The sequence below is a fragment of the Hemitrygon akajei genome, chromosome 16 (genome assembly GCF_048418815.1).
Source record: "Hemitrygon akajei chromosome 16, sHemAka1.3, whole genome shotgun sequence".
Classification (NCBI taxonomy): domain Eukaryota; kingdom Metazoa; phylum Chordata; class Chondrichthyes; order Myliobatiformes; family Dasyatidae; genus Hemitrygon; species Hemitrygon akajei.
Window position 1 is genome coordinate 86061513 of NC_133139.1, and position 25641 is coordinate 86087153.

General features: G+C 44.5%; 1 protein-coding gene across 1 annotated transcript in view; it reads left to right on the plus strand.

Moving 5' to 3' along the window:
• Positions 1–25641, plus strand: part of cacna1aa (calcium channel, voltage-dependent, P/Q type, alpha 1A subunit, a) — a 478641-nt gene that overhangs the window by 302494 nt on the left and 150506 nt on the right. Inside the window, 5 exon segments of the mRNA XM_073069345.1 lie at positions 1604–2070; positions 4104–4245; positions 6815–6944; positions 10679–10738; positions 11504–11610. Coding sequence (XP_072925446.1) covers positions 1604–2070; positions 4104–4245; positions 6815–6944; positions 10679–10738; positions 11504–11610 — 906 coding nt within the window.

The window sequence follows — 25641 nt, forward strand, 5'->3', positions numbered from 1 at the left end:
CTAGCCCTCTGTTTTTACTAGGGTTAGTATAAGGCCGGATAAACTTGGATTGTTTTAGTGCAGGGGTTCCCAAACTGGGATCCATAAACCCCTTGCTTAATGGTATTGGCCCATGGCATAAAAATGGTTGGAAACCCCTGGTTTAGAGCCAAACAGCATGGAAACAGGCCTTTAAGTTCAAGTCAGTCCATGCTGTCCCATCTGCCTGTGTTTAGCCCATTAACCCTCTCAACTTCCCCTATCCATGTACTTACCTAGATGGTTTTTAAATGTTGCTCCTGTGCCCACCTCAAATACAGTATCTGGCAGCTCATTCCAAATACTATACACTTGAAGAAGCTGCTCCAATGTTCCTTTTAAATCTCTCACCTCTGATCTTAACCTATACCCTCGTGTTTTAGCACCCCCCCCCCCCACACCCTGGGAAAAAGGCTACGTGCTTTCATGTGCCTCTCATAATCTTATATACGTCTAGCTGTCTCCAAATATACACAACATACTAGCAAATCCGTTCTGCGCTCTTTCTAATTTAATAATATCTGTCTTATAACTACAGTATGTCAATAAAACTCCAGGTGTGGCCTTCCAACATCTGTATAGCTGCAACATAAATTCTGAATTCCTATACTCAGTGCCCTGCCTGATGATGGCCTGGGTGCCAAATGCCTTTTTCACCATCTTGCCTACCTGTGACATTGCTTTCAACAAACCGTGCATGAACTCCTGGGCATCTCTGTCCCACTGTACTCCACAGGGCCCTACTGTTCACTGTGTAAGTCCTACCCCAGTTTGAACTCCCAAGACGCAATACCTCACATTTATCCGGTTTGAAAGCTATTTGCCAATTCTCAGCCTGCATACCTAACCCCTGTTAGAGATGGGACAAACTGGGATTGTTCTCTCTGGAGCATTTGAAGTTGACGGGAGACCTGAAAAGGGCTCATAAAATTAGGAGAGACATGGACAGAGTAGGCAGTTGATAGCTGCAAGGAGAGAATGGGCAAACGTGGGTTTTCTTCTCTGCGGCATTGGGGGCCGAGGGGTGAACCAATGGAAGTACATACATAAATAGGGCTGATAGTCAAAGTCTTTTCCCGGGTTGAAATGTCTAATCCTAAAGACAAGCGGAGAAACATTTAGAGGAGATACAGTATATGTGACAAGTTTGATTACACTGAGAGAGAGAGATAGGTAGATGCCTGGAATGTCCTGCTAGTGGTAACAGTGGCATTTGAGGCATTTAGACAGACACATGAATGTACAGGGAAGGGAGGGATCAGGCTGATGGGATGGTGGATGCTGGTTCGATTTCTACATTTAAGAGAAGTTTGGATAGGTACATGGATGGGGGGGTGGTGAGGTTAAGTAGGGCTGTGGGATCAATGGGATTAGGCAGAATGATAGTACAGCATGGACTAGATGGGCCAAAGGGCCTGTGTCTGTGTTGTAGTTCTTTATGACTGCATTTAATTTGGCATTGTGCTTAGTGCAAGTACTTTGGGCTGATGGGCTTGTTCCTGTGCTGTACTGCTCAACACTCTCTGTTGAAACTCCTGATGGGAGCTATCCTGCTCTGATTTCTAATTCCATGTTATTGTTAAAGGGAGAGCCAAGGGAATGCTCCTCCCGCACCTGCAGGCCTCAACTTGTCCACCACACGGCCGGTACAGCAGGACATCAGCAGGCAGAATGGACAGCACGCTGAGGATATGGACAACCTCCGGAACAGCAAGCTGGCAACACAACCTGTTAATCCCAGGAACACCAACAACCCCAGGGATGCAGCCAATCCCACCAACCCCCCAGATCCCTCCAGTCTTAATAACTCTGGAAAAATCGGAAACCACACTAACCCTCCTAATCCCAGTAACCCCTCCAATCCACTCAACACGGCCAATCGCAAGGCCCCCACCACTACGCCTGGAAATCCAACCAATCCCGGAAACCCCAAGAATCCAGAGAATAACCTTATCCTGACCAACCCAACCAGTCCCAACAATCCAACAAAGGCCATCCAGAAGCCCGATCACACAACTATAAACATCCCTTTCGCTGATCCTACTCTACAAGGTAAGGCCGTGAGAAAACTCTGATAATCTGGCATCCAATTACTCGGAATTCCCGACGGTTCAGTATCTGGTGCGCTCATTAGTCCGGAGTATGGGCTGGGAATTTAGATTGCAGTGGGGCTGTGCAAACAGCTGGAGGCCTAGAATACAGCTGGGTCCCAGGTTAGTGGTGGGAAAATGGAAGGTCAGTGTAAAACAGACAGAAACTTAAAATTACAAGACAAACTCACCAGGATCTGTTTCCTGCTCCTTTAAAATTCACAGGGTACCGAGGGTAATTTGCTGCAGTACTGTGTAACAAAGGAAAATAAAAGTGTGTTCAAGTTTCAATATCAGTAACTTCTAATAATACTGAAAATCTACTTGTGCTGTACTATATAAAACTTGAGAGCCCCTCTCTAAGAAGGGATGTGCTGCCATTGGCCTGTGCTCACTGGAGTTTAGAAGAATAAGGGGGATCTCATTGAAACCTATTGCACATTGAAAGCTCTAGATAGAGTGGAGATGAAGAGGATGCTTCCTGTAGCGGGGCACAGAGGGCACAGCCTCAGAATACAAGGATGTCCCTTTAGAACAGAGTTGAGGAGGAGTGTATTTTACCAGAGGGTGGTGGATCTGTAGAATTCATTGTCATAGATGCTGGGTGGGAGGGGTGCAATTCATTGGATATACTTAAAGTGGAAGTTGATAGGTTCTTGATTAGTAAGGGCATCAAAGATTACAAGGAGAATGGGGTTGAGAGGGATCAGCCATGATGGAATGGTGGAACAGACTCTTCGGGCCAATGGCCTGTGTCTGCTCCTATGTCTTGTGGCCTTATGAATAAGGTAGATAGTTAGAACCTTCTTCCCAGATGTTAGAGAGCCTGCATTTAGAGTGAGAAGGGGAGATTTTACTGGAGAGGTTCCGGGTAAATAATTTTTTTACACTGATTGCCAGGGGCGATGAAGCAGATATGACAGTGGTGTTTAAGAGGCTTTTAGACAGGCACATACAGCGAATGGAGGAGGTGTAAGATGTGCAGGTAAAAGAGATTTAGTTTAATTTGGCATTGTGTACAGAATAGACCTTGTGGGCCGAAGGGGCCTGCTCATGGCTTACTGTTCAATGTTCTCTAACTGGAGGATTATAAGGACTGGCTAAGCTGGGGTTGTTTCCTTTGAAACAGTGGAGGCCCGGGGAAATTTAAATGAACGCTATAAATTACTCAGAGGCCTTCTCAAGCCTACGAAGTTTCTGTGAGCATTTATTTATGTAAATGGGTAGAAAATTAGATGGGATTTAATGGCTTAATGTTTTCCTCCAGACATTGGTGATTTTCTGGAACCCATTTCACTGGTGACGGAAACATTCACCACATTATATAACAGCTGGGAGGGTGCTTGTGCCTAGTGATGGTATCCCAGGACAAGAGCTGCGATGAGGGGAAGTCTCAGTTGTTCTTCCTCGGCTTTCAGGTAGATGGAATGGCCCCCTCTAATCTTGGGATACAGGAATAGCCCAAGGGGGGGAAACAGCTCCAAATTAGGCAATGGGTGAGTCAGCACCAGGTCGGCTGGAGTGACCACATTGAGTGGAGCCCTTTCCTGAGTAGGGATGTAGCCAATCAGGGAGCAAAAGATAACAAAGCAAATGGATGGAGGAACTCAGCGGTTCAGGCAGTATCTGCAGAGACAAAGGGGTAGTTGACATTTCAGGACAAGAGTCCGCACCGGGACTGAATGAGTAGAGGCGAGGGGTCTGGCAGGGGCCAGTAGGTGATTGGTGGTACCAAGTGAGGAGAGACATGTTGGGAGAAGGTGGAGCTGGGTGAGGTGGTGGTGTGTGACAGCTGGAGCCAGTTTGAGGGTCCAGAGAAGGAAGGTAGAGACAGAGGTGATTGATACTGGGGGAGTGATGGGCTGATGGAACTGGATGGAGAAGGGTGAGCCAAGGGAGAAGAAATCCAGATGGATATGAGTTTGAGTGCTACTCTTACAGCCTGATGTGAACTACAAACCAAGCAATGAGACTATTCCCATTCTGTTTCCTCAGTGAATAAGAATGCAAACACAGATGCCGTGCCCACAAAGGAAGAGGAAAAGAAAGAAGAGGAGAGGGTGAAAGCTGATGACGATGACGGTCCAAAACCAATGCCACCCTACAGCTCCATGTTCATCCTGAGCACCACCAACCCGTAGGTCTCCCCCGACAACTATCTGACCTAACACTGCTTAACTGCGAAACCCTGCATGGCCAGGCTCGCTGGGTTCCCCAGCCACTGCCGTTAAAGTAAATGGAGTTGCCGTTGGGATTTCTCTCCATTGTTAATGTATTCCTGAGATCTGGGCATCAGTAGCATTTAGAACAGGAGTCCACGGACTCTTCAGTTAATGTAAGGCTCCGTGCATAAGAAAGGTTGGAAACCCTGATTTACATTTACGCAGTGCTAAGGCATGACACCGGGCTCTTCAGCTCAACTAACCCATTGTGTCCACTAAGCTACCGTAGTTCCATTTGCCCACGTATGGCGCATATCCCGCTCTACCCCTCCTATTCACATACTTATCCAAATGTCTTTTAAATATTATCATTGTACCTGCTTCTTAGGCTCCTTCACTCTTTCACCACACCTGCTACTGTTTTGCACAGACTTGAAATTCCAAACACTCCTGGCCAGCCTCTCTTGATCCTATAAACTTGAAGTTAGTGAAACGGGAGGCTATATCCTTGTTTGTACCACGTTCTGACCCCCATCACCTACCATGCTCACTGACCCACTCTGCCTCCCAGTTTGGTGACGCCTTGTCATTAAAATTCCCAGCCTGTTTCTCAAATCCCAGCTCTCTGTAGATCAGGGGCTCACGATGATTTTTGCTCCAGATAATCTCTTCCAGACTCTCAGCCCTTCAGTATGTTGCTCTTTCCAAGTGTAACCACAGTACCACTGGTGCTCAGCAAACACTTACTGACGTCCCCTCTCCACATCTATGCATACCTTCTGTCGCAAAGCACAGAAATAGGCCCTTTGGCCCAACTGGACCATGCCAACTAAGATTCCCATCTAAACTAGTCTTACTTTCCCAGATTTTACCCATATCCCTCTAAATACTCCCTATCCATGTGTTGTGACTGTGAACAAAGTCACTGAAGCTGGTGGATATAGAAGCCTTCATTCAGCAACAGGCTCTATAGTTGAGACACTCTTTGAAGAGAAAGTTTACCTGACCCAGGATTGCATAACATTTTTATATGCTAAAGGTCGAAGGTAACAGCAGCACAGTTCTATAGTACAATGTATCTGCAATGCTTTCTTTGAATTATGTACAACTTTCAAACACCTCCTTCTTCACACCTGGACTTCAAACACTCAAATTGAATCTTAATCGGCATTGTATGTATATCTCCCTTTCCCTCTCCCTCTCCCTCTCCCTAGACACACACACACACACACACACACACACACACACACACACACACACACACACACACACACACACACACACACACACACACACACACACACACACACACACACACACACACACACACACACACACACACACACACACACACACACACACACACACACACACACACACACACACACACACACACGTGTTTCCTGGTCTGCAATCAACCCCAATCTGCAGCTCCAGGGAGACGATTGTTCAGAGCTGCATTTTTAATTCAATTTACAATGCACATTCAGATCTGATGACTGGTTGCTGTTGAAATTAATATTCGTTATACAGTATACCTCTCCAGAGTACACCATAACACTGTGTATCTCTGATGCACCATCAATAACTCTCCGAGACGTGAGGCAAGATATTGGCTTTTATTGACTGGAAGAAAGAACAAGCAGCAATTGACCACCATACTACATCCTGGAGACTGAGGGCAGGGCTCAGGCCCCAATCGCCTTTATACCGGGGTCTGTGGGAGGAGCCACAGGAGCAGTCAGCGGGGGGGGGGGGGGGGGGGCGTGTCCAGACAGGTATATGTAGTTCACCACAATCTCTCCAGTATCTTTCAAATATAGTTAGCCAAATGAGTTGCTATTTCACAATAACTGTTGAATACTAGGGCTTACACAGGTCTGGAAAGCAACTAATGTCCCACTTCCAACTCACCCTATCACAAGCTCTGTTTCCCTGCCAACATCTCCACCCTTCTTCCCCAGCAACAGCCTGAAGTTAACCAGCTTGTTGACATTAGTCATCAGTTATCAGTGTCACCGGCTCTCAATGCCATCCGCCTGCATCAACCTCGTGATAAGTCGGATCATGTTTATTATCAAGTGTTGATCAAATAAGTAATAAAAGGCATCTTGTCAAGGAGACTGAAAATGTTAATAATAGATGCAAGGAAATGTAGTGGAGACACGACAGACTGCTGACACTGGATCCTGGAGAAACACACAGAGTGTACACCCATCAAAAACATCCTCAGATATTAGCTCAGTTAATACTCCCAGATCAGACTTGCCCAGGCATCACCCTTGAAGATGACAGAGTTTGCCATCGAAGCGTTGGTTATAATTGATAACTTTCACCGAGCTGGAAGCCCCAGAAGAGTTTACTTGACAGAGACGCTGGGAGAGCAGTGGGTCCTTCCTTTAGCTCAGTCATTCAATATCTTCTTGTGTCATTGTTCCTAGGTCATGTAACTATGTTATTCAAAGGGAGGTGGCTGGAGTGGCTTCCAAACTGGTTAAATTTACTGCTGCAGTAAACCTCTTTGCTATGAAATCCTTCCGACAGGCTGCGCAGAGCGTGTCATTACATCGTGACCCTCCGCTACTTTGAGATGTGCATCCTGATGGTCATCGCCATGAGCAGCATCACGCTGGCCGCAGAAGATCCCGTCCAGCCCAACGCCACCAGGAACAATGTGAGTTTCCAGCTTCCCCAAGAAAGATTTCTGTGACTCTGTCACGCCAGGCTCACTCTGACGTTAGAGGTAACACAAGTAAGAAGAGTGGGTGAAGGAAGTTAATGGCAGGTGTGCAGTTCTGGTCGCCCCATTACAGGGACGATATAAAGGCTTTGGAAAGAGTACAGCAGAGCTTCGTCAGGATGCTGCCTGGGTTGGAGTATGTGATCTATAAGGAGAGGTTGTACAAACTTCGGTTGTTCTCACTAGAGTGTCAGGGGCTGAGGGGAGATGTGATAGACGTTTATAAGATTATACAAAAAAATAGATAGAGTAGATAGTCAATCTTTTCCCCCAGGAGAAATGTCAAGTGTGCATTTAAGGGTAAAAGTTTGAAGGAGATGTGGAGGCAGGTTTTGTAGACAGAAGTAGGTCAGTCCCTGGAACATGCTAGCGGTAGTGGCAGAAACTGATGTGATGGTGGCATTTAATAGGCTTTTAGGCTCTTGGATATGCAGGGAGATAGGGATATGGATCATTTGGTGGCAGAAGAGATTTTGTTTGATTTAGCATCAGAGACAATGATGCTCAGACAATGTGGGCCAAAGTGTCTGTCCCTGTGCTGTATTGCTCCATGTTCTACGCTATCTTCCCAATATTAGTCAAAAACTGCTGTCTTGTGGAGTTCTGTGAAAAGCTAAATTCAAAGTTCAAAGTGCATTTATTACGTATATACAACACAACCTTGAGTTTTGTCTCCTGACAGGCAGCCACAAAACAAAGAAACCCAAAAGAACCCGCTGACAAAGCACCCTAAATACCCAATTTGCAGAGGAAAAAAATAAATCATGCAAGCAAATAGTGTCCGAACTGAAGTCCTCAAAGAGAGTCTGACCACTTAGTTCCACGCAGAGCGGAGCAGTGATCTGAACCAGTCCATCCCTCACCTTGGGCCCCGACACCCCGACCTTTTCAATCTGGCCTGGCACCTAAATCATTGCCCAAACTTCAGGTTAAGTCGCTTCAGTACGCTGTGAGGCCTGGACCATGCCGCCTCAATTCAGCCTGTATCCGGCCCTTCTGATTCAGACCAGCACTTAAATCAATCGAACCTCGGGTCTTCCTCACTCTTGGCAACTGGTCCGGTGCCTCACCTCTCCTCGGTTCTGCCACATCAAATCCTCTGGGTCCAAAGGGAAGTCACAGGCTATTGTTTGTGATGAACTTCCAAAGGGAAGTCACAGGCTATTGTTTGTAAGTCCAGAACGAGGGGTCACAGTTTAAGGATAAAGGGGAAGCCTTTTAGGACCGAGATGAGGAAAAACTTCTTCACAGACAGTGTTGAATCTGTGGAATTCTCTGCCACAGGAAACAGTTGAGGCCGGTTCATTGACTATATTTAAGAGGAAGTTAGATATGTCCCTTGTGGCTAAAGGGATCAGGGGGTATGGAGAGAAAGCAGGTACAGGGTTCTGAGTTGGATGATCAGCCATGATCATACTGAATGGTGGTGCAGGCTTGAAGGGCCGAATAGCCTACTCCTGCACCTATTTTCTATGTTTCTATGATTGTTTACCAGAAAAAGAGTGATTAACAAAGCGTTTAGTTGTTTTTTTTTTTGTTTCCCACCAGCCAGAAGTCGCTGAGGTTCACCAGTGCCATCTTAAACCAGAAGCTATTCTTTCATTTCATTCAAATTATTTCATTTTAAAATTCTCTGTCAAAGAAACATTTGACCATGACTCTCGGGTTTGCTGATAACCTCCTCATGAACCCACAGTGTTCAGTGACTATGGTGCTTCACGTGTTCCATTCTTTTAAATCTGTGTGTCATCTCTCTATATCGCATGTTTGGTGAGGGGCATCACACCATCGTGGAAGATCAGAGGCAGGGGCCTTTGGTATTGGTTCCGCCTCGAGATGTTGGTGGCTCCTTGTGAGTTCCATTCAGTGGTGTTCTGCAAGGCTTCTACCTGACGTCTTTGCTAAAAATAAGGAAGAAACCACTGTATTGATAGGTCACAGAAGCCCTGGCTTGACTGGAAGCCATGTGCCAAGTGTACAAAGTTACCACACCTAGCGTGCTGTGATCACACTTCAGGCAGGTTATATTGGCCTTCCAAAGAGGACAGCAATAGTTGACCAAGGGTTAAATTCATAAACCAGTGTGTATTCCTAGGACCAACATTCCCACACAGACCTGTCTGTCCACAGACTCCTCCAATGTCAAGTCAAGGCTAAATGCAAATTACAGGAATAACATTTCATAGTCCTCCAGGCAAGCTCAGCAATGGCAGCATCAACATCAAATTTGGTAACCACTCCCCTCTGTCCCTTTATTCTGCTTTTCCAAAAAAGTTGTTCTTGAGTCTGGTCATCTGGATCACGCAAACCATCTCATGACCAGTATCTAATCCTAGTTGGTACAAGGGAGGAAAGGGAATGGCCTTCTCTTTGTGGTGGGATTCTCAATTAGCCTTCCTGAGGCAATCACCATGATGATGGAGTTGATGGCCTTGTTGCAAAGTTTGCAGACAAAATGAAGATAGGTGGAAGGACTTAGACAGATTAGGAGAATGGGCAAAGAAATGGCAGATGGGATGCAGTGTTGGGAAGTGTATGGTCCTGCATTTCAAAAGGATTGACTATTTTCCAAAATGGAGAGAAAATACAAAAAAACTGAGGTGCAAAGGGATTTGGGAGTCCTTGTGCAGGATTCCCTAAAGGTTAATTTGCAGGTTGAGTCTGTGATGAGGAAGGGAAATGCAATGTTAGCATTCATTTCAAGAGGACTAGAATATAAAAGCAAGGATGTAATGTTGAGACTTTATAAAGCACTGGTGAGGCCTCACTTGGAATATTGTGAGCAGGTTCGGGCTCCTATCTTAGAAAGGATGTGCTGAAACTGGAACGGGTTCAAAGGAGGTTCATGAAAATGATTCCAGGATTGAATAACTTGTCATATGAAGAGCATTTGATGGCTCTGGGCCTGTATTCACTAGAATTCAGAAGAATAAGGGATGATCTCATTGAAACCTATGGAATGTTGAAAGGCATTGATAGAGTGGATGTGGAGAGGATGTTTCCTGTGATGGAAAGTCTAAGTCCAGAGGACACGGTCTCAGAATAGAGGGACATCCTTTTAGAATAGATATGAGGAGGAATTTCTTTAGCCAGAGAGTGGTGAATCTGTGGAATTCATTGGCACAGATGGCTGTGGAAACCAGCACATTGAATATACATAAAGCAGAGCTTGATAGGTCTTTGAAAAGTTACAGGGAGGAAATGGGAGAATGGGGTGAAGAGGGAGAATAAATCAGCCATGATGAAAGGCAGATGTTGATAGATTCTTGATTGGTCAGGACATGAAGGGATATGTGGATATGAGGAGATGAGGAGCTGAGAGGAAAATTGGATCAGCCATGACGAAATGGCGGAGCAGGTACAATGGGCCAAAGGATCTAATTCTGCTCCTATACCTTACGGTCTTATGTTGGACTGTAGTGTGCTTCTAACAGACTGGGTTGTTTTTGGGAATCTGGTGTTCAACATGTGAGTGGTGTGACCTGAAAATCGAGCGGTGTGGTCTGCCTAGAGCAGCCAACCATCGAGCACTGCAATACTGGTGAGAGTCACCATTAACCCTGTCTGTCTGTTTCTTCAGTGAGAGTAAGCAGGCAATTAATCATGATTATTTTTAATTATGACCAAGTGATGGGTTTTGCTCACCATTTTCATTCCTTCTTCCACAGGTTTTGAGATACTTTGACTATGTCTTCACAGGAGTCTTTACTTTTGAGATGGTGATTAAGGTAAGCCAACACTGCATAGTAGGGAGTAAGTCACGGAGAAGAGGAGGTCCTGACTACGTTGATTCAGGTGTTTGTTATGATGGAAGGGTTACTGCAGGTTTGAAGGTGGCGGAAGAATCTGCTAGAGAAGTACTCATAATTCCCTTTGAAACTCAAGACCACCACAGAAGCCGTCTCTGTCTCCAATTCATTCCTGATTCAGTTGTGCTTCCTCCCAGCAAGTCCCGGGTTTGATCTCCAACACACAAGTCTATGTCAAGCCTGAATTTAAACTGGACTGGGTTTAGCTGTGACATCCTTCAACAGGAAATAAAGTCAAAGGAAAGTACAGTGCAGAAACATGCCTTTCAGACCAGCTAGTCCATGCTGAGCCATTTAAACTACCTACTCCCATCAGCCTGCACCGTGACCATTGCCCTCCATACCCCTCCCATCCATATACTTACCATTCAAACTCCCCTTAAACATTGAAGTCAAGCTTGCATGCACCACTTGTTCTGACAGCTCGTTCCACACTCTCATGAGGCGCTCATGTTCCCCTTAACCTTTTCACCTTTCACCCTTAACTCATGACCTCCAGTTGTAGTGTAGTCCCACCCAACCTCGGTGGGAAAAGCCTTGGAAAATGTCTCAGGATCTTGGAAAATGTGTCAGCTGGCACAGGGCTTGCGGTGTCACTGCCAACCTGCCTGCACCCGGTACAGAATGTGAGGAAGAAAATTTGAAGGTCAGCTGAATTTAATTATTTCCTCTGTTTCTTTAAAGATGATTGACCTTGGCTTGGTCCTGCATCAGGGAGCATACTTCAGAGATCTCTGGAACATTCTGGACTTCATCGTTGTCAGCGGGGCACTGGTGGCTTTTGCATTCACGTAAGTATCTTCCCAAACTCCCGTGCCTGCTCGGAAGGGTTTGCTATCCAGGAATGGTGTTTGCGGTGTGTCTGGTTTCCTTAATGGCAGTCTCTCGCAGAGAGGTACGGTATGTGGCCTCTGCTTCTATCTCTATGCCTGCAGAGAGAGGAGGGGATGCATGCGGACTGTACTTAGCAAACATTTCACGTTTTAAGTTTTCATAAGTGTTCAGGGCCAAACTCAGAGGTGTCAGAGCAAGAATAACAATGCCTCGAGACAAATTGTATTTTATCAGCAACATTCACTCACAATAGAGATTCCTATCAATATTAGCTTATGGGAATTTAATGTTTATATTCCATTCATAAAGTCTACTGATGTTAGCCCATTGATTGTACAATAATTGGTCTCTCCTGGAAGGAGATAATGACAATTAGTGCCTGCCTTCCAACCCTGTTATCCTGGTAAATGCATTGTAAGATGCCAGTCTCCATTCCTATTTGCCCTCAGTTTTTTTGTAGGGAGCCCACTGTATAATCTGTCAGGCCTGGGCTACACTTGGCACCCATGTAGCCTTCTTTCCCAGCACAGCTGTGTTCGCTGCCATCAGAAGGCTTGGGACATTCTGGCAGGCCATGCGGTTGAAGTGGGATCCCTTTCCTCAGAGCGCTGGGTGAGCTAAGACAAAGAGATCGTCATACGATTCATGAAGGCCCTGTGCCTGTGAGTTCCCGAGAGCCTGGATTTAAACAGGGATCAAAGTGAGATGTGAAAGGACAGCTTCCACCCATGGGTCTGTGCCCTGCCAGTCTGTACCTTCAGGTCACATACCAGGCAATGCATGGGGTGGGGCTGTCAAATAATCCACTCAGAAGCTGGCCCGGATATCAAACCAATCTTGTTGGCATACAGTAGGTGCTTGTTTGGAAGCAAGTCCATGTCCATAAACATTCACTCTCTCCATTCCTGTCAGACTGCAGCGTGTGCCATCTACAAAGTACACTGCAGTTACTTGCGTAGGTGACTCCAACAGCCCTCCCAAATCCAGAAAATCCAGCACCAAGAAAGGGCAAGGGAATATCATATCCTGCCGGTCCCCCTTCACCGCCCTGACTCAAAGCTCAAAGTCAGTTTTATTATCAAACTACCTATCTGTTATCATATACAACCCTGAGATTCAATACTCAACAAATCTATAGGATGCTATCTATAACGGGATCAATGAAAGACTGCCCAACTAGGGCGTTCAACCAGAGTGCGGAAGACAGCAAACTGTGAAAGTGCAGAAAGAAGGAACAATCATGGAAATAAATAAACAATAAATATTGAGCACATCAGATGAAGAGTCCCTGTTTTAGAAATATGTCCCCTTCACTATCGCTGGGTCTAAGTCTCAAAACTCCCTCACAAATAAATCCCACCTCAACCTCATGTCCATGTACAATGTCCCAAGCCTTCTGGTGGCAGTAGCCTTCGCCAGAAGAGGTATGGTCATTCAAGGTGGCAGTTCACCACCATCTTCTCAAGGGTAATTAGGGATAGGTGATAAATACTGACCTTGCCAGGGACACTTGCATCTTGCAACTGATTTTTTTACAAAATTATTTGCAATCTTCCTCTCCCCCCCCCCCCACACTTTTGAGAGTTGCATGTTGAAGTGGGGATGAAAAGAAGAAAAAAATTATATACACTTGTGAAAACACTGAAAGTTGTGAAAATGGCTAAGTAGTGAACCTGGTTTTGATATTTTTTTCTGAATGCAATGCTGTGATGTAGACAGTAGATCAACAGCAACAAGGTTTTGACTATTGGTTGGGGCTTTGTTTGACTGGTCCACTTTAACCAATGAGGTACTGTTGTCAAATAAATTATTCAAATTTCTACTAGTCTTCCATCTGGTCAGCTTCGATTTTCCTTCATTACCTTCACGCACTAATTTCCTCTGTTTTGAGTTGTTGATTTGACAGTTTGGACCTTGTGCACCTCTCACTTTTCTACCATCTAATCGCCAATCACCTCCAGCAGCTGGCTGAAGATGAATGTGGGATTCTGTGATAATTCCCAGTGATTCTAGGTCAGGACATGAGTAACAAGATAGAGCCTTGCTTTTATTTGTAACCAATGTTACGCTGGTAGTTTTTACTTGGTTTTAAATATGTACTGGAATACAAATGCTGAAAGGTGCAGTCAGTGCATTTCAAATGCAGTATGGCAGTGGTGAGCCTTGGTGCTATACCTGACATAGAGTGCTCTAATGATTGTACTTTAATTGAAACTTAGGAGGTTTGCAATGAACATTCTTAATTATAAGGAAATCTCTTCAGTAGTGTAAGCTCAAGATCCCAGGGAGAAAGTTGCTAATGTGATTCCTATTGATAAAATATTACTGCTGGATCTTTACATTTTGCTCAGTCGTGTCACTAATTTTAGAGAATTAATGATTAAATAAATGAATAAAAGTGCATTTAGAATGGATCTTTGTAAAAGAAAAGTTTTTTTTTCCCCAAAGAGTAACTATGTATGGAGTAACTTGCACGTTCAGCGTGTTAGATTGGATGAATGGGAGCGCCTGGCTCAGCCCTAAATCGTTTCTCTCAACTTGATATTTCTGTGGTTTTGGTCAACTGTCATTGTAAAATTTAACAAGTGGTTTAGGCTTATCTTCTCGGGGCCAGTAAACTGGGCAGGGCTGGACCCCAGTGTTCTGACAGTGATTGAGTAAGAGAGGGACGATGGAAGGACTCTCAAGGCTTGTATGTGTTGTAATAGTTTAACCCAGCAAATAACAGGATGTGCCTTTAAGATTCAGAAATCCAAGGTAGACAATTGTTTGCTTTGTGTGTTCCATCCATCTCATTGATTTTCCAGGTTCAGATTGGTCTGGTCGTATAGTAGGGATAAGGTAGTAGGGATAGTCCAGGTAATTATAGACCAGTGAGCCTTACGTCTGTGGTGGGAAAGCTGTTGGAAAAGATTCGTAGAGATAGGATCTATGGGCATTTAGAGAATCATGATCTGATCAGGGACAGTCAGCACGGTTTTGTGAAGGGCAGATCGTGCCTAACAAGCCTGATAGAGTTCTTTGAGGAGGTGACCAGGCATATAGATGAGGGTAGTGCAGTGGATTTGATTTACATGGATTTTAGTAAGGCATTTGACAAGGTTCCACACGGTAGGCTTATTCAGAAAGTCAGAAGGGAATGGGATCCAGGGAAGTTTGGCCAGGTGGATTCAGAACTGGCTTGCCTGCAGAAGGCAGAGGGTCGTGGTGGAGGGAGTACATTCAGATAGGAGGGTTGTGACTAGTGGTGTCCCACAAGGATTTGTTCTGGGACCTCTACTTTTCGTGATTTTTATTAACGACCTGGATGTGGGGTTAGAAGGGTGGGTTGGCAAGTTTGCAGACAACACAAAGGTTGGTGGTGTTGTAGATAGTGTAGAGGATTGTCAAAGATTGCAGAGAGACATTGATAGGATGTAGAAGTGGGCTGAGAAGTGGCAGATGGAGTTCAACCCGGAGAAGTGTGAGGTGGTACACTTTGGAAGGACAAACTCCAAGGCAGAGTATAAAGTAAATGGCAGGATATTTGGTAGTGTGGAGGAGCAGAGGAATCTGGGGGTATGTGTCCACAGATCCCTGAAAGTTGCCTCACAGGTAGATAGGGTAGTTAAGAAAGCTTATGGGGTGTTAGCTTTCATAAATCGAGGGATAGAGTTTAAGAGACACGATGTAATGATGCAGCTCTATAAAACTCTAGTTAGGCCACATTTGGAGAACTGTGTCCAGTTCTGGTCGCCTCAGTATAGGAAGGATGTGGAAGCATTGGAAAGGGTACAGAGGAGATTTACCAGGATGCTGCCTGGTTTAGAGAGTATGGATTATGATCAGAGATTAAGGGAGCTAGGGCTTTACTCTTCAGAGAGAAGGAGAATGAGGGGAGACATGATAGAGGTGTACAAGATATTAAGAGAAATAGACAGAGTGGACAGCCAGCGCCTCTTCCCCAGGGCACCACTGCTCAGTACAAGAGGACATGGCTTTAAGGTAAGGGGAGGGAAGTTCAAGGGGGATATTAAAGGAAGGTTTTTCACTCAGAGAGTGGTTGGTGCGTGGAATGCACTGCCTGAGTCAGTGGTGAAGGCAAATACACTAGTGAAGTTTAAGAGACTACTAGACAGGTATATGGAGGAATTTAAGGTAGGGGGTTATATGGGAGGCAGGGTTTGAGGGTCGGCACAATATTGTGGGCCGAAGGTCCTGTACTGTGCTGTACTATTCTATATTCTGTGTTCTATGTATCATATGAGCACTTGCATGAGGCAGAGGTCTGTGATCTCATTTTTGCAATTACAGCAAATTTGACCAGTAAATTACTTTTCTTTATTGGCATTGGTTTATCTACATTTACATCACAAGTTTGAAAAGAACCAAGTTGGAGAACCAAGCTGTGAAATTATGATAGTGAATTGTCTTGAAATTAATTTTTTAAGTGCCTCTATGGAATAAACACTTACCAGCTCATTGGCCATAGACTGAGCTCTATTCTCAAATAATAATGAGCAGCTATAACCACATGGCTACCTGACAGGTTGAGTGCCTTTGGCGAGATGGAAGCTGGGGAGTGGGGAGGTCCGTCCATGGCCTTTCCCTGTCTTGGGAGGAGACGGCAGGATGCAGGATCACTGCCGGTGATCAGTCAAGCAGACAAGAGGAAGGAAGAAGGGAAGGGCGGAAATATAACAAACCGAATGAGAATTATAAAAATACAAATTAATAAATCAATAATTTATAGCTTATTTTTTGTTGTTTATTTCCATGTTTTATACAATCCTGATTTCAATCTGGTTTAAGTGCTTGAAGAACCATTGTTCCAGAAATTAGTTTAAAAGCAAGAATGCGGAGAGAGATGAGAGGAATGTGGACCTTGTGCAAGCAGAAAGGATTAGTGTAACCAGGTTAACTAGTTTAATTTGTTCAGCACATCATGGGCAAAGAGGCTGTCCCTGTGTTGTGCTGTGAAATAGTTGACACAGAAGGTGGGGTCGGAGAATCCAGAGGGAGTGCTGAATGGCCTGCCAGTTCTTGTTCCATTATGGCCAGACAACTTGCTACTGAGTGATTTAAGAGGGCTCCTCACCACCACTTTGTGAAGGGTTTTATTGAATGGCCGCAAGGCAACACTAAAGCTGAGAAGTGGCAGACAAATCAAAGTTTGGTGCATAAACTTGTGTGTTGTAGAAGGAAGGGAACGGGGAGCTTTAGGTGGGAATATCTGGAACAGAATACATCTCCTTTGGGTCTGGTAAGCATCAAGGCAAAGGGATCTCTGTGTCTGATGCCGGAGCTTTAAACAAAGTCTAGAAACATCAGTGATGTGGTCTTATAGTGGTTTGGGGTGGCAGGGTAGTGTAGTGGTTAGCACGATGTTCTGCCGTACTAGTGAAGCAGGTTCGATTCCCACAGCTGCCTGTAAGGAGTTTGTACGTTCTCTCATGACCATGTGACTTCCCCCAGGTAACCTGTTTCCTCCCATAGTGCGAAGACGTACTGGTTGGTAGGTTAATTGGTCATTGTAAATTGTCCCGTGATTAACTGGGATTAAGTCGATGTTGCTGGAGGCGATGCTCGAAGGCCCTGAATGGCCTACACAGCGCTGTATGCCAGTAAATAAATAGATATAGTGGGACACAAGATTATTAACTGTGTAGAAAATATTAAACAAGGACGATGATTATTTGCGGAGCGCAATCAGATGATGCAAACTGTAGTCCACCACACAGATACTGTTGAGCAGGTCAGAGAACGGCTATCCTATGACGTGTGACTCTCTTGCAGATGCTTTTTGACTGTCCACACGACAGAGGTCAGGAGTGTGGCAGAATGTTTTCCACCTCCCTGGATGAGTGCATCTCCACTGTTAGGGAACTTGACATCATCCAGGATAAAGCAGGCTGCCAGGCTACCACCCTAACCATGCACTTGCTCCAGGACCAGTCCACCAGCGTGTACCATTCACAGAACGAACTGTACTTACTCGCTAAAGTTAATCTGACAGCAGCTCCAAAGCCTGATATCTCTACTGTCAAGAAGGATGAAGGGCAGCTGGTTTCTATTGATACCAGTTCCTCCAGATTCCTCTCAGAGATGCACATTGTTCTGACTTGAAAATGTATCGTTGTTCCTTCATTGTCTCAACCCAGATGGCACTGGCGGACCAGCTTCACTAGACTGACAACTCTAGACTTAAAAAGTCTTCTCACCACCATTTTGTGAAGGGTTGTTAGGGTTGGGAATGGAGTGCACACCTTGCCAGTGATGCTTCAATCTCAGCACTACGAGCGTGTCCCTGACATGAATGAAAATGAGCTGAGGACCTTATCGTCCATGGTGACCTTGTGGGATTGGTTTATACCAGAGGGCTAGGACTGTTGTTGAAGGCTGACAGGACCACAGATGGTGCATAGAGTTGTAGTATGCATTGTTGTTTCCGTAAGTTCTAGAATTCAGCAGATCAATTGAGGAAACCAGTGTAGTGAAGGAAGCATTGTCAATGCAGGGTAATATCTCTGGATAGAGGGGGAGCCCTCATTTCAAACTGGGAAAGAACATAGTTGGCATCCTAGAGAAATATTACCCAACTACACCCAGATCCCCATCCATCACAATTCCCACCCCACCTTCTCCTTCTTCTAGAACATTAGCCCAATCATATTAATGAAAGCTGAAGAGATAAACGTAGCTCCAAAACTCACCAAGCTTGACACCACACAGGCTACAAGGTGTATTTGTGACTTTGTACAAAGTGGTAACTATTCAGACAAATTTAAAGTTGAAATAATATGAATCTTTTAAAATCTCAGACTATTATTCTTTTGGGATTTTCCGAATGTTAAATAGTCGTCGGCCCTTTATACCAGAGCTGACTTGTTGCACGCTGTTGTGATAGGAATTGCGTTGTTCATGTTTGGTAATGGTGATTTGCTCGAATCCCCTTGGAAACAACAGAAGTGTCTGTCTCCAAGACCATTCATGTGAAGTGTCAACACCCTGACTATGTGCAGGTTGCTTGGGATCACGCCAAATCACTTGCACCAATCATGGCCAGTACCTCCTGGAGTGGGATCACCTCCTCCCTGCTGCTAGGGTAGGAGAGTGGTCCCACACAGTGCATGTTGGTTGAAGAGTTGTGTTGGATCCTGGTTGGATGCGGTGTGAGTTATTGGTGAGGGGAGAATATTAGCCCAGCCCTAGATCGAAAAACATAGTTGCATGTTGCATGTTGATGCATGGAGTAGTTTTTGGTGCTCGACTGCGACTTGGTGAGACTTTGGTCACCAACATGTGAGATCTTGTTTAGTGCCAGGTTGTGGGTTCAAGTCCCACTAAGCTGATGCTTCAGTCCAGTAGTGAGGGGGTTTTGGACTGTCCGATGAGACGTTAAGTCGAGGTGCCATCTTCTCCTTCTGTGACCACTGGGAAGAAGAGCAGGGGAATTTCAAAGGTTCATTTATTTCATTTGTTATCAAAGTACGTGTGCAGTATACAACTCTAAGATTCTTCTTCTCCAGATAGCCACAAAACACGTAAGTTAGTTCAGCGAGAAACAGCAAACCCGCCAACACAATCATCAACCCCTGCAAACCCTGTTCCCTCTGCATGAAATACAACAAGAACTTCGACCCACAAATCCCCTCCCCCTGCACAAAAATGCGAAAGGATGGCGAAAACAAAGAATATAAAAACCACAAGACCATAATCCAAAATCCATATGCAAAAACCTTGGTAACATTCAGCAGCTTTATCGAAAGAGAGAGCTTTGGGCCAAGTGATCAGCCACACAGGCTTCCTCTTCAGCAACAGAATGATCCCACCAGTGGTCAGCAGGCCATTGGCACTTGCCCACCTTGAAGTTTCAATCTTTCTCATCACTTTAACTGGCAAATAATGGAAGTTTTAATTGGTGAAATGGAGTCAAACATCGGCTTGGGCCCCATCTCGAGGTTTGTGTTCACTACTTCCCAGAATCTTCTCAGAGATAGCAAAGTGCTGGAGTCCTGGTTGATAGCTATCCTCCAAGCATCCAGATTCCTCTGAAGAGTATTGCTGTGGGATCTCACTATGCATAAACTCTCTGTTGTAACAAAGGAAAAGTGATGCTTCAAAGATACTTTCTTGACTGTGAAACCCTTTAGGACATACAAATAAACGGACATCCAAAAAAAAGGTGTGAATGGGAATAACAGAAATGGACTAATTTCTGGTACAGAACCTTCTAACAGCCCAGTGGAAAGGTGAGATACTCCACTTGGAATTTACAGCCCTGACACTGGCCATTTGGCCCCTTAGGTCCATGACAGCCCACATGCCCTCACTCTTTCCACTCCTCCTTGGTTCACTCTGACAACATGTCTCTTTTTGATTTGCTCCTACTTCTCCAAAAGCAGTCATCAATGTTCCCTTCAGCTGTACCTCTTGGTAATGACATCCACTTTTAAAGTTCAGATGGGATTAGCTTTATTTGTCACATGTACATCGAAACATACCATCTTCCTCAAATCAGATCAGCGAGGATTGTGCTGAGCAGTCCACAGGTGTTGCCACACTTCCAGCACCAACATAGCATGGCCACAGTTCACTAACCTAACCATAGGTCTTTGCAGTCCATGCAGTCATAGGGGAGAGTGTACAAGCGCCTTACAGGTAGCGGTGGGAATGGGACCCTAATCGGTGATCATCTGATACTACAAAGGGATACACTAACTGCTACTCTACCCCATGCCCCCTTTATTCTCATATTCTCACCATTCACTGGTAAAGGAGTTTCTCCTGAATTCTTCCAGATTTATTAGAATTAATCTTGTGTTCATCATCCCTGGGTCCGGACTCTTAGAAATTGAAATGCTACCCTATCAGTCTGTTCACTATTGTAAAGACCTTTATCCAGTTCCACATCAAGTTTGCTTTGAGCTTCATTAGAACAATGCAGGAAGTGAAGATCAAGGTACAAGATGAAGAATTAAAATGACAGGTGGCCGTAAGCTCAGAGTCATTCTTGCAAGAGGAACACAGTTGAGAGTTCACCTCATTGCATAAACCAAATTCAAGCAATGTACGAGCTGTTGCGTACTACGTCCCATTCTTGCTTTGAAGACTGAAGAGTACCAGACTGGATCCTTGAGGCTGACGGTGCAGTACTGAGGGTATGAGCTATGGATGGAGGTGCTGCTGAACAGCTGATGGCCTGGGACACCACAAAAATGACCAAGGCATGAAGTAGTGCAAGAAAGCCTTTCCCTTATTCCCAGCCAGAATTACTCTTCAGTCAAAAGCATCGAAGCTTGTTATTGGGTCATGGTCATGCTGCTAGCTGTGGGAACTTTCTGTTGGCCTTTGTTTTCCCATACTAGAGTGGAGATCACACTTAGAAAAACTTCATTGTCTCTGCAACACTTTGGAGCATCCTGGAAAGTGTCCAAGAAATCCCCACTGATGCAGGTAGATGTCATTCGGTTCCAATAGGATGTCCTTGCTGAATGACACTGACACGTTTGATCCCAGGTAGCGACTGTTATGAAACTCTACTCTTCCCAAACATTCTCCTGTTGCTGGAATGGATATCTCCAAAAAAAAGTTTGAAAACTCTACACTGTGGCCACACTCAACCATCACTGGGATGGAATGTTTGAAGGAATACTTGCAAATCTTGGAATTGAAGATATCTGATATTGCAAAGCCCCAAGGTATCCTTATTCAGTGGATTACCAGCTTTTGTCTTCGGAACGCTTTTAAGTGCTTTCACAGGGCGATTCACAAAGCATCATTGGAAAGAAAGTTGTTTCAGGAGTGAATAGTCCTCGGGGGAAAACCAGCATTTCTTTTTCCACTTCCCCAGTTGTGTTTGTCTCAGGTAATCTTCTTCACTGCTCACTATACCACTAATTTTAGTATCATCCACAGACTTACAGACTGTGCTGGAGTCTGGATGATTTTCCACAATATTGCATTGAGACAGAAACAGAACAATATCCCTCTGATTTGTATCACGATTTCTGTTTCACCAAAGTCTTCCCCCACCCTTCCTCATTTCACCCCATCAGCATCTCCTTGTCTCTCTCGTTCTACGTGAGCTCCCCTAAGGGCATCTCTTCTGCCTGCCTCCCATATCTTGGGAAAAACTATGACCATTCACTCTATCTGTGCCCCTCACGATTTAAGATCACCTTCTGTCAGGTCACCCATCATCCTCCTATAATCCAGGGATAAATGCCCCAATCTGTCCAGTCATCCCTTATATGTCAAGCCCTCCTTTCTTCACCCTTTCCAGCTTAATGGCATCCTTTCTACAGCTTTTGCCAATGAAGGCACACACGCCAAATGCTTTCTTCACCGCCCTGTCTACTTCCAGAATAATCCATACTTGTACCCCTTGGCCTCCAGAGTGCAGTCATTCACTGTGTAAGTCCTGCCTTGATTTAAATTCACAAAATCCAACATTTTGCACTTGTCCAATATAAACTCCATCTAGCATTCCTTTGACACTTCCCTGGTTTTATTTGTCTTGGGTAATCTTCTTCACTGTTGACTACACCACTGATTTTAGTATCATCCACAGACTTACTGACTATGCCAACAACATTCACATCTAAATTGTTGATAATAATGTGGAGCCAGGATGCATTACCAGTCGTCCAATGAGGATACATGTGGTATTTGCCTTTGTTAAATCTCATCAAACCCGGAACTTTATCCACACTGCTGAGCAAAGCTGGCTGCATGTGTTTTCTTCATGAATATTGATAGAGTGATTAAGAAACTGATTGGGTAGTTAAAAAGGTGTGTGGTGTGTTGTCCTTCATTAGTCGGGGGATTCAGTTTAAGAACTCCGAGGTAATGTTGCAGCTCTATAAAACACTGGTTAGATCACACATGGAGTATTGTGTTCACTTTTGGTCATCATATGACAGGAAGGATTTAGAGAGGGTGCAGAGGAGATTTACCAGGATGCTGTCTGGATTAAAGAGCATGTCTTATGAGGAAAGGCTAAGCGAGTTAGAGCTTTTTCTTTGGAGTAAAGGAGGATGAGAGGGGGACATTGATAGAGTGGGCAGCCAGTGCTTTTTCCCCAGGGTGGAAATGTCTACTATGAGAGGACATAATTTTAAGGTCTTTGTAGGAAAGTACAGGGGAAATATCAGAGGTAGGATTTTTACACAGAGAGTGATGTGTGTGTGTGTGTGGAACTCGCTGTTGGGGGTGGTGGTAGAAGTAGGTTATTAGTGACATTAAAGAGATGCTTAGGTACATGGATGAAAGAAAAATGGAGAGCTATGGGGGAGGGGAGGGTTAGATTGATCTTGGAGTGGGTTAAAAGGTCAGCACATGGGCTGAAGGTCTTGTACTGTGCTATAGTGCTCTTTCACAAATTAAATCATTTTTGACTAGCCTTAGTTGCTCTTGAGTAGATGGTGGTGAGTTGCTGAGGTTCTTCTGATGAAGGTAGTTCCACCATACTTCAGTATTAATGGAGGAGCAGAGGTAAATATTCCAAGTCAGGACAGTGTGAGGGGAAAGCTGCAGGAAGCGATGTCTCCATACTTCTGTAGGCTTGTCTTTCTTGGTGTTCGCTTGGGGGCGCTCTTGAAGAAATCTTAGGAGCGCATTTTGTAGATAGGACACTCTGCAGCTATGGTGTGTAATGGGTGAATGTTTAGGATGGTGGATGGAGTATCAGTTGAGCAAGATGCTTTGTGCTGGATATTGTTGAACTTCTTGAAACTTGTTGGAGATCCTATCCAAAAGAATATTCCACTACCATCTTGATGTCCACCTTCTTGACCATAGAGAGACTTTAAAGAACAAGGAAGAGAGTTAGTTGCCACAGAAAAATCACAATCAGAGGGGTTGTAAGACCACATTGTTTCTGACATATGAATTTTGGGTCCAACTATTACGATGGGCAACCTGTAAACAGTAATGTTGTTAGATGTCAATGTAAAGTAGTTTTGTCCTCTCTTTTTATAGAGGGTCATGGTGTGGTATGAATGTTACTTATCAGTTAGAATCTCAAGCCCAAAGATCTTGGTCTGTGCTAATGTCGGCTGGTCACTTGTTGAATATCTCCAAGCTGAATTGAAAATCACACAAACATTAATGAACACCTCCAGGTCTGACTTTATAATGGAAATTCATTGATGAAGCAGCTGAAGATGTGAGCTCATTTCTTGCTAATGAACAAAAGCGTTCCTCAAACCTATGGAATTCCAGATCTTTCTGGAATGTCTAACTGCCTGACAAGGCCTGACAGTACCTACTTTATGTAGCTGGCATCTGCTGGTATTGACATTGCAGTGTAGAAGGATAGTCTTGCTGTCTAAGAAGCCAAAAAATTCTAACTTTGCACTGAAGTCAACTGAGAAATCTTTATAATGTTAACAAATGCTTCTGTATCCCTCCAGTAAACCATAACTAGCTGGGTCAAAGCTGTTGGTCTGATTGATTGCACTTGCCATAACATTAACTTGGTTACACACTCACTAATGTATACAAGCTCACATGTGTGCTCACACACATACTTGTAAATGTAAGGAAGCAAAAGCACTGTTAAACACTTGTTTTTTCTCTCTCTCCCTCTCGCACGCACACACACACACACACACACACACACACACACACACACACACACACACACACACACACACACACACACACACACACACACACACACACACACACACACACACACACACACACACACACACACACACACACACACTACCCCCACCCTTCTTAAGGCTTTAGTATGACATTATATTCAAAGTTCCTATCCAGTTGCCCTCTACACAGAAATATAGCCAAATAGTATTCTGTGTTTCTCTTGTAGTGCCAGTAGTACTTTGTGATAAGCAAACAATAATTGGAGTGCAATCAGTTGTGTGCTCTTCATCACACTGTTGTTTCCACTGGGTGAGGAATTGGATCTGGGAGCAAAGTTTCAATATTAGAGCCACAGGCTTTAGGAGTGAATTTTGAAACCACTTCTCCATGCTGCAGATAGCAGAGATTTCCTCTGGCAACAAATAAATGAAATACTGTCAATTATTAAATTTTAGTCTGAAATTAATCACGTTTTAATAACCAGAGACATCAAGTTAGTGGGGAAGAAGTGGGTTCAAGGAGTCTGGTATCAGCTGTCATGATCAAAATAGGAGGCAAGCACATTCAAAGTTCAAAGTAAATTGATTATTGAACAATTATACCACTATATACCACCCTAAGATTCACAGGGTGAATCTTAAATGAAGATCAAAGAAATAGAATGGATTCAATTAAAAACTACACATAAACAAAGACTGACCAACAACCAATGTGCAAAGAAAAGACAAACTGGACAAATCCAAAGCATAAATAAATAACAATAATAATAAACAAGTAAATAAATAATACAAGAGACTGAATGTCCTTCCCCCATTCCTTTGGAATCGGAGAGGAGCCAGCCAGGGTTCTTTAACCAACTTGATTTGCCGGGAGAAAGATGCATTGACATCCAACAGAGCAGAGCCCAGGCCAGCCATGTTCCCATGGTCCCACTGCGCACGGTCTGTTGATGTGGGGATGTGAGCAAACTAAGTAGCAACAGTTCCCACTCATAGAAGCACGTCCAAGGTCAGGGCAATTGAGGAAGAAGGGAAACACACCAGTTGAATGAGGAGCACTAACGTCGATACAACCTGATGTTTACTATTTGCAAATGGTGCCTGCTCTCACCAGCTTGTTCTACTTGGCACCATTTGGCATGCATGTTCTGAGCTGAAGACGCACGTCACTGACCCCGTTCCTCCACTCACTGACTACTATTGGAAACTGACTGACTTGTTTGCGCCGTTTACATCTTTACACAGCCACCATGATCAATTGCAAAGTGCGTGCCCAATGGGGAACCTTTGGTGTAGACCCCGATGGTGTCTACATTGCCTCAGTTCTTGAGCTGTGCCTGGCTTTGACTGCCTCCTACCTTGGTGAGGTGGCTTTGACATTCCTGACCAGAGATT